A 10,143-nucleotide genomic window follows, 5' to 3' on the forward strand; every position below is an offset into this window, starting at 1 on the left:
ACTTGACTGGCACACTATACCAAAACCACCACAGATATTCCTGGTAGACATTTTCAGAAGTGTACATTAAGGTAGAGTTCCAATAGCAAACCCAACTCAATAGCCAGAAATAGAGCATGGCTAACTACATCTGATTAGCATTTAAGTATGTGTTTTGACATATTAGAGTTGTGTGATTACTTCTACTTTAACTACTAGTGAACAGGATACAATGCCCTCACTTAGATATTCACCAAGGTATACAGACAGGTTGGTGTTTCAAGCTAAGGCTGAAATAAGTCAAGAAATAAATCCAAGAGATCAGTTAACCTCTAACTTGTAATACACAGAAAAGATTTATCTTCTAAATAAGTCAATATATTTGCAGTCTAGTCACAATCATAAGCCTCAAGCTGATAACTGCTTTTGTTAAATCTGTTCACATGCTTTTATCCAAAAATGCTTCAATGTTTCATGGTACTTTCGCCCAGTGACCTCCCCTTAAAAAGTCAGCACTATTATGAAAGACAGTTGATAGTTACAGCACAGAACCAACATGTAAAACTTTTAATAATGTTTCTACCAATAAGCAATTCAAGCTTACCTCACCATAGCTGTCAAATTGCTTGTTGTGAGATTTCTTACCAGTGCCGCCAAAGCCAAAGCCAAATTTATCAGTGCCTGAAGACAAGACAAAGCATAGCTTTTTATCTTTTGGTTGACAGGTTATGTTTTTTCCTCTTTGTATCAGCAACTGCAACCTCTAACACTACCATGTAAAAAAAATAATACACAGTGCTAACTAAAGACTTCTAGCTTTGATATACGCTAAACTAGTATTTTTGTACCAGTACATTTATTGATTTTATTAGTCTCCAGTCACCTTCATGAAAAAATTGAAATAAAAAGGGAAAAAGTCACAAGAGACAAGAAACATTGCCACACCTAAGCACATTTCCTCTTACAGGAAGAACAACATTTGTACAAAAAGTTTTAAACTCCCCAATACTGCTATCCTTCCCAAGGAGCCCATTCTCTGCAAGACTAGAACAGGACTCCAGCCATTCCATGCAAGTATGAGAACTGTCTATGGGATTCTTCTTTTGAAGGAAACTCACCCAAATCTAGTGAAGCCTGCGTAGTTGACCAACCAACTCTGCACAAGCCTTGGTCATGACAGGAAACTTCATAGTAGTATTTCCCTTTAAAAGACAAAGAAAGGATCTAATATACCACCTAAATTTCAATTTCATCAAGATGGTTCAGTTTGTCTGCTTCCAAGACCATGTAAGTCTAACAGTTCCACCCCTGCTGAAAGTGTAAAAATCCCATTGTGTTAGCATGAAAAGGTTCTGTAGGTACCCATGTACGTAATGAAGAAAGATTATCAGAGAACAGCAGGCAAAAGAGAGAAAAAAAACATGCTGAGAGGTAGTGTGTGAAAGGCTCCAAAAGGAGTGATAAGCTAGAGAGACCAGTGGTTCTACTGAATCCACAAGAACTGATAAACCTAGAACACTGGGGGCCTGCCAAATCAGTACAAGACCACCACCATGCACTAGCACCAACAACTGGTTGTGTAACTTGAACCACATCCAACTGGCTGCTATGTACAGACAGGCTACAGGATTACCTGCACACCTGACGAAATGAGACTGTTTGAGAGTCTTTCTGAACACCCACCTAGAACCACTGGAGCATCAGTATGACTCTGCTTCCAAGTAAAGAGTTGGGGTTGGCCTCTCAACTGTTGCTCCAACCACATAACCATGAAATTTGTGCATGCACGTGTCTGTGTGAAGTGTGCGAAGAAACAACTGAAAATGCTGTGTGAGTAGCTATTTCCCATTAATAGCACCTTAATAAAACGTGTTCTAATGAATATTAGTTATGATTCTGTCTCCTCCAACTCAATCCCCTGTCAGGGAAAAGGTAATTTACAACACAAGGAGACCAAAATAGAGGTCATTCCAAAGTCTTCAGCTAGCAGTAAATTGAGTAATGGCACATCTGCTCAAATGGATAGTAAGTTTTATATGCAACCATCTATATTAACAACAGGTGACAAGCGAGCATTTCAGTTGAAATTTCTAGAAGAGTCTCCAAAATACATAATTTTATATCTACCTTTAGTCACGCCTCTAGTTGCTCTGCATCCATGCCATTCTTTTACCTCTCTGCTTTGACAACACAAACCGTCCGACCCAATTGCTGAAAATTACAAGACAGTTTTAGTTAAAGAAATTGCTTCTCTAACTGCTTTTAAAAGAAATTTTCATGCATACTTTCTTCTAGTTTATTCTTTTTTCCACCAAGTGAACATTTTCCAGTGAACGTTTAAAGCAGCATTAGAACAACTCACCAAAAGCTGATCCTCTATCATATGGGTTCATCTGCCATTTATTGAGCACTAGGTTTGAAAGACAGCAACAGAAAAAGCATTAAACCAACAAGACAAGCCTGGAAAACTCAAATTAAAACTTCCATTGGCTCTACAGTGTCTGGCTTAATTTTCTGGGGAGACAGCTTAGTTCCAATGCAATTCATATCACAAGGTCAAAATGAAGGCCTACAACTTGAAGGAAGGGCACAGATGCATAATGCAAAGGTGTTCTATGAAAGCTTAGATTATTCCATTAAGGAAAGCACAGATTAAGTTACTTAAAAATACAACTGAAAACAATGAATACATTTATAAAATAAGCCAGAATTCTCATAATCATAATCAAATTCATAGAGAAAATATCCAAAGCTACATTAAAGAGCAATAAACTTGAAATGAATTTGCTATTTCTGTTCCAAGTTTAACTGATACCCTGAAAAATGTCTTAATGTAAAGTGTCATTACCGAAGAGCACATATAGCACGTAAAAATTCCAACTTCATTTTTCATAGGCCCCTTAACACATTGCAATAAAGTCTAGAGGTTCCACAATACAAGCAGTTTTTTGTAAAACTAGATGCCATTTCAATTAGGATTACCGAGTGTATTCACATTACATTCCTTCAAGGAGGATATTTATTTATTTATTAAAGTTGACTGTACTGTCACCACTGTAGCAGTAGTTATCATGAAGCTGAAAGATAAGAACTTGTATAGCATCTTCAGGGTGTTGTCTGTACAGCTACTGTCACTTACATAAACCTCAATCTATAAATACCACAGACTGGACATGGTTACTAGCACTCAAGTTGCAAGCTTATTTAAACAGATGTATAATAGACCCTCACATACTGTCAGGATATTATCATGGTTACAATCCGTTCTGTATCAGTGGGTTCTGGCCCTGTGCACTTCCTGCTCAGTTCAATGTTTACTAGTTCAAATCTGCAGCAACTCAAGATGTTGTTATTCAGCTTCCAAATCTAGCTAGGTGCCAAAAGGAATGCAACAACTTTATTCAGCGCAGCAGAATTGAAAAACATATCACAGTGCCACCCCAGCCACACAAAAATAAGTTTGAGCCTAGAAGAGCTTTCTGCTCAAGCTCACTTTAAGAGGCCCAAACCAACTGTGTGGTGTCACTGCTGAGGTCTCATCTGTCCCTGCAATTGGAAGATTTTTTTTAACTCCTTTTTTTAAGCTGGACACTACCACCACTTCACATCTTGCAAGGCACTAAACTAGTACGGCTTTCAAAAGAACACTGAAGAGCGTGGTATGGATCAGCCAGCCTTAAGCTGAAGACAACGAGCATTACTAAGAGACTGCAGTCAAACGCACCCCAGTTCTTTCCATGACTCCACCAGTAAATTTATATTCACTGTTTTATAAAATCTGCGATGATGATATTCTATTTACATTATCCCAAATTAAGGAAAAAATACTCATCTAATGGCAAGTTAGGTTAACTTTACTTTGGGAGATGATGGAATCAACATGAATTAACAGTGTTCCAAACTTGAGGAACGTGACATATGAAGACTTACCTGCCCCACCGGTTTTAATAGTTGCTTTCCCTTTCTTGCCTTCCATCTGGTCCTTCAGCGTTTCATAAACAATCTGGATAACTGGAATGCTAAAAGCCTAAAACGGAAAGTTATTTTCATTCCACAATTTATACAAATATTTCCAGATATACAGTCAGCCTAGTTTTCACGTGCAATACTCAGGGCCAGAAACACTTTAAAACATGCCTACACATATGTTTGTAAAGACTATTAATAATACTGCTTAAATACATATACAAACATATACACGTTCTCTCTGTATATACGTAAACACACAAACACACACACCACCTCTCACCACTTAAAGACTTTTTCTTTCTGCTAATTTAAATTTGATTACTTACACCAGTTTTTCCACTCCCTGTTTCAGCAGCCTATAGGAAGAAAAATTTAAGAGTTTAACCAGAGTTGCAACTTACACCGTAAGGACTGTTCTACAGTTCTATTTTAATAAACTATAAACTAAGTTTACTTTTACTTCTGCATAACACAGACAATCTTAGAGAGTAATGCCATTGCTTCACACAAATTAGATGGGAATACAAACATGGAAAACCTTTACAACAGACTTCAAAAAAAACAAAAACCCAAAAGCTCCCAGAGTCCACCAGGAAAACTATCTATGTATGTCTGATTTCTGGCAGAGAGAAGATTATAGGAAGCATTACTTTGGTTATAGAATCAAGAACACAGAGATCCACAAAAGACATAATGAACAAGGCATACTAATCTGGTATCTTCAAGGTTATCGATACTGAAGCATTTGTTTAGGCAGTACCAGTCATGTTCCATGCAGATCTATGTCAGGTATTTACAACAAAAAGGAGAGTAGATGAAATCAGATAGCACTCATTCATGCAGCAATGCCTGTCAAGTAGTCAAAAAATAAAGCCTAAAAAGAATGAATCCCATCTGCAAGAACAGTTGGAAACACACCAGGAACTCAAAGAGATTTTTAGCTGAAGAATATACTTTCTATTGAAGAAAGACAGGAGACCTAGTCTAACTATGGACCCTTCTGGGAAGAAGGGAATTGACCGCACAAACAACAATTAAAAGACATAGGCTTTCTAGGAATAGGGCTATCCTGCATACATACCATAAGTACGTCACCACCTCCCAGGATCAGTGGGATGGATTCTGCTTGGATATCCGTAGGAAGACTACAGAAAAGAAGACATCACCACAAATTGATGTTATCAGTAGAAAAAAGGATTTTTGCTTATGTAGGAACTCACAGAAACCACAGTCATCTGCACAATGGGAAATAGCAGGTAAGTGTTATTCTTCCTGGCTTGCAGCTAAGGAAGTGAAAAGGATTCCATTTACAAGGAGAGCTTGGAACAACAGATGTACCTTGACAGGAAGTGACTAGTGGATGCAGTGGATTCAGCTGCACCCTGACAAGAGGGCTACATCTCACATCACTATGCTAAACTATAAAAGAAACAGATTAATTATATATTCCCTGTTTTCCTTTCTTCAAGTGAGTTTCACTTTTAAGCCGCTTACACAGCCCTCATTTACAAGACTCCTATTCAAAACTGGAAAAGAAAGTAAAGATATCTAAATGTAACCAGCATTTTCAGACAATCACAGATAATTAATACCATGCTTATGAGAAAAGAAGAACTACATACACTAAGACTGTCCATACTGATAACATTCTGAATGACAATTAAAACAAGCCTTAAAGTCAAATATTTTAGCCAAAGCCAAACAAGTAACTAAAACCAGGATGAATAACTTTTGTGTTAAGACTGACACAACACAAGCATCAACTCTGAAGAACACAAATTCAGACCACAGCCTGGAAAACATTTACTAAACTAGCACCAATTATCTAACAGTGTTTCATCCGATAATCCCTCAATACATAATAAACAAACCAGAAGCTCAGAGGTAAAAACACAGAGCCTTTTATCAAACAAATGACACTGAAGTATAAGCAGTCATGCTTTGCTTGTCCAAGTTTAAATGTTACCATTGCAGTCACAATTTGCGTTCTTCAGTCATTCACACTAAAAAGAAGTGCATGAGATGCAATAACAGTTGAAGGAAAACACATATCTGCTTTGTTTTAATGTGACAGCAGAGGTATTTTAAGAAGCGTGTCATATATTGCTGAAAGGCAAATTAGATTTTGCCAGGCCCAAACGCATTCCTACTTACAGCCAGTCCATCTCCTCCACTGCTTGAGCTATCTCAGGCATAACACCCATTTCTGTAAGACAAGAAGAAAGGAACAAACAGTGTTATTTACCTCAACATAGCCCAAAAGTTTTCCAAGTGTCAACACTTCCCACTACAGACAAAAATAAAAAAAAGCATTCTTTTTGGCAACAGCACATGCAGCCTTCTCTATAGAACTCAAGTGATAGATAAAAAACATTCTCCCTTCCCCACATACAGTTTTGACAGTTGTCCCCACTTATAGCGGAGTAAGTCAGGCATATACTAGGCATAGGGGCAGGTGCTGACATAGCAGCAAAGCAAACACAGTGGGAACTGACTACCATTTCAAGGGCAAGGTACTTATCTTTGCACATTTAAGGAAACTGCCTATGCAAACAACAGGGAAGACTTCGTTAATCACAAATATCCTGACTCTCTCTACAGTTGAGATGCAAACACTTCTCAAAAAAAGAAAAAACCTGTATCATATAAGGACTCAAATTTGAGATGCTTAATTTTCTTTTCACCAAGTCTTGCCTTACACACTTACAGCACGTATATTAACCAGACAATGCTTTGATTTTTCATACAGTTACTAATCACATCCAGCTTTGGAAGGTTTTTTCCTTAGACACCCCTTCTGGTAAACTCATATCAAGGTCTGATGGTCATACCTCAGTCACAAGTTAAATATGAAGCCACATAATAACATTTGTATGTTGATAAACAAATTCTCTGTATTTAAGAAAGAAAAAACGAGAAACCTCCAGCTATTCAATAAGGGCAAGAAGAAAGCAGATCTTAACCAACCCAAACGATAGTATTATACCATCAAAATACAATTTAGCTGCTGGTTATCTTTTCAGGCACACAGGGTTACTCTAAAATCAATTTCTTTAAGTATAAATATGCATCTTTCTAAATGGAGCTTTTACATGCTAGCCTTTACACTAAAAAGAGAAACCTCCAGCTATTCAATAAGGGCAAGAAGAAAGCAGATCTTAACCAACCCAAACGATAGTATTATACCATCAAAATACAATTTAGCTGCTGGTTATCTTTTCAGGCACACAGGGTTACTCTAAAATCAATTTCTTTAAGTATAAATATGCATCTTTCTAAATGGAGCTTTTACATGCTAGCCTTTACACTGTCACATGCTAGGTTTCACATACACCACACACATGTACACACATAGAGAGCTGGGGTGACATATATGGATGTATGCAGCCAAAAATTATTCTTCCATTTGTTATAATACAAATGCTATAAAAAATGTTTTATTTGTAACATGGTTTCAGAAAGCTTTAATATTTTCAAGTGTTAGCCTGTACTCCTACAAAATTAGACAATCCACATAAGCAAAAAGCTTTTTCCATAGCAATAAAAATAGCTATTGATTGCAAATTCTACATAAATCCCTACATTATTTTTTCCATTTTTAATATACTCCCAGTTCACATAGTTTAATTCAATATACAGTACAAGGGTTTAATCAAACAACGGCATTACGACATTCTCCTCAACTACAGCCAAATTAATCCTACTGTCTAGCATCTAAAGTCACCTCTAGATCTATGGAAGAAGCTTCAGCATCTTCCCTCATGATTAGATATAAACAACTCAGTTAAACGAAACAAATTAAAAACCTCATATACATTAAAACTTTACAGTACCCTAACGTTGACCGGTCCCCTTTGTGTGCATATATGTGCATAGGGGGGACAAACACTGATGTTTCCTCCTTCAACGGTAAGTTTTTAGATTACAGTTTACACACATACTTCAAACCATATCACAGAACAGAACCACTCCTATAAAAACCAGTTATTATCCACTGCAATACACAGAACAGTTATGATGAGCCTCCTGTTACAGAAACCAGTCAGCCTGAGGAACGAGTCTGACTTTTAAGCAGCCCCATTCGCCGGATGCATGCATACCCCACATGCGCTAAAACCAGCAAATCCATTTTCATAGAATCATAGAATCATTAAGGTTGGAAAAGACCTCCAAGATCATTTTGACAACCACTTCTGAAGGCTTGCAAAAGCCCGAGGAGCCGGGAAGGGCACTTACATCCCCGCAGGCCTGTCGACCTTAAGCCTGCTACGTGGTGAGTCACATACTACAGGGGGGCCGCACCGAGGGCAGGCCCGAGGAGCGGCGTACGGCGCCGACAGGGCCCGTCCACCGCAGGGAGACCGGGAGCCGCCACCCCCCCAAGGCGCCGGCAGGTCCAGAGGCGAGAGGCTCTCCCAGCGCTTTGCTGCCGGCGGCACAGCCGACACCCCCCACCCGCCCCAGCACCCCTCACCCGAAACCCCCGCCATCTTCGCAACCCGAACCCCGCCGAACACCGCCCAACGCCACCAGAGCCAGGGCGCAGGCGCCCAGCCCGTCCGCGGCTTTATGGCGCCGGGCGGGAGGCAGGAGGCGCCGCGCCGCGCGTTCCGGCCCCGGCCCGTTTGTGCCCACTTCGGGCATGGGGACGCGGGCCCAGACGTGGCCCTACAGCTAATACACCAAGGGCAAAATCGGAGAATGAATTATTTTTGTTCTGTTTGCGGATTTTTACGGTACACTCGGGTCACCTGCTCACCATTTTCCCACATTTCTGAAAGGCCGGTGTGTTTTTTGCCCCTGCAAATCAAAGCTCGGGTATGCCTGTGGTGCCAGGCCTTGCAGCTGCAGCTTCGTACAGACGGTAAGGTCAGGAGAACCGGTAGACTAGTCTACACACGGGGTAACATGTTTTAAACATGAAGTGTGTGTTTACAGTGAGAATCTGCTTTACATTTGCATACAGCACTGTAATCTTTTCATTTTGTTGGTGAAATTCACATTTGCATAGTTTTCTACAATAAACATGTATGGCAGAAAGTATTCAGGGTTTTATATGAAGAAAAGTACCTTCACACATAGATAATGCACCAGTTTATTTTTTTAGAGATACGTTAATGGGGATACATTCTTCTCCAGTTTTTACAGAAGTTTCCCCAAATTCTGCGCAATCTTCTTCCAGGATAAGGTGAGAATCTCTGGGGTGTTATTATAAAATAAAATTAGATTGCAAATGAAAAAATGCAGCTTCTACAGTTACACCACAAATCAATGGGGCATTTGTCTGCTAAGTGGAAGGCACAGCATAAAGTATTACCTACCGTTTTCAATCGTGAAACACAACTTTAATTTTTTCTAAGGCAGTCCTCAGATACAGACACATCTGGTTCAAAGGCTACATAAAGGACAGAACCTCTGACAATGTCGTTCTCTTGACTACTGTGTTGCAATTGGAGTACCTGTTTTGTCCTGGAGGCCTATTTTAGGACCTTTTTTAAAACACTCACTGAGCCCTACTGACTGTTAACTTATGCTGTAGAAACCAGGTGTCACGTAGAGAAAAATACAGCAGGTATTTTTTATCTTTAGTACCAGACTGTTTGCATCATGATGGCTTCTCATATATTAATAATTCCTTTGAGAGTATCTTCATGTGATGCGCCTCCTTTCTTTCACTATTATTCACTATATCATTTTGCTTGCTTTTGGATAAATGACGAATCCAATCATTTTTAAAGACACAGATATAGAGCTGGTATAGATCTTTAAGGATGGTTTCCATAGAGCGCAAGAGCTCTTGATCCCCAAGTGTAAGTAATCAGGAAAGGACGGCAAGAGACCGGCAAGAGACCGGCATGGCTGTGTCAAGACCTGCTGGTCAAACTAAAGGGCAAGAAGGAAATGCACAGGCAGTGGAAGCAGGGACAGGTATCCTGGGAAGAGTATAGGGATGCTGTCCGGTTGTATAGGGATGGGATCAGGAAGGCCAAGGCGCGGCTGGAGCTGAACTTGGCAAGGGATGCAAAGAATAATAATAATGTCTTCTACAGGTATGTCAGCCAGAAAAGGAAGGTCAAAGAAAGCGTACGCCCCCGATGAACATGACTGGCAAACTGGCAACAACTGACGAGGAGAAGGCTGAGGTACTCAACAACTTTTTTGCCTCAGTCTTCACTGGCAACCTCTCTTCCCACA

At 39.6% G+C, this 10,143-nt stretch overlaps 1 protein-coding gene across 1 annotated transcript in view; it reads right to left on the minus strand.

The window, feature by feature from the left end:
* The window catches only part of DDX1 (DEAD-box helicase 1), a 20,744-nt gene extending 12,245 nt beyond the window's left edge, over window positions 1–8,499 (minus strand). The window contains exons 1-9 of the mRNA XM_009275561.2: window positions 8,423–8,499; window positions 6,103–6,154; window positions 5,030–5,093; window positions 4,275–4,304; window positions 3,910–4,006; window positions 2,342–2,389; window positions 2,107–2,190; window positions 1,098–1,181; window positions 584–660 (exon numbers count right to left, since the gene is read on the minus strand). Coding sequence (XP_009273836.1) covers window positions 584–660; window positions 1,098–1,181; window positions 2,107–2,190; window positions 2,342–2,389; window positions 3,910–4,006; window positions 4,275–4,304; window positions 5,030–5,093; window positions 6,103–6,154; window positions 8,423–8,438 — 552 coding nt within the window. The 5' untranslated portion in view covers window positions 8,439–8,499. The remainder of the gene's footprint in view (window positions 1–583; window positions 661–1,097; window positions 1,182–2,106; window positions 2,191–2,341; window positions 2,390–3,909; window positions 4,007–4,274; window positions 4,305–5,029; window positions 5,094–6,102; window positions 6,155–8,422) is intronic.
* Between the last annotated feature and the right edge of the window lie 1,644 nt (window positions 8,500–10,143).

Source organism: Aptenodytes forsteri, unplaced genomic scaffold, assembly GCF_000699145.1.
Source record: "Aptenodytes forsteri isolate BGI_AS27 unplaced genomic scaffold, ASM69914v1 Scaffold94, whole genome shotgun sequence".
Lineage (NCBI taxonomy): Eukaryota > Metazoa > Chordata > Aves > Sphenisciformes > Spheniscidae > Aptenodytes > Aptenodytes forsteri.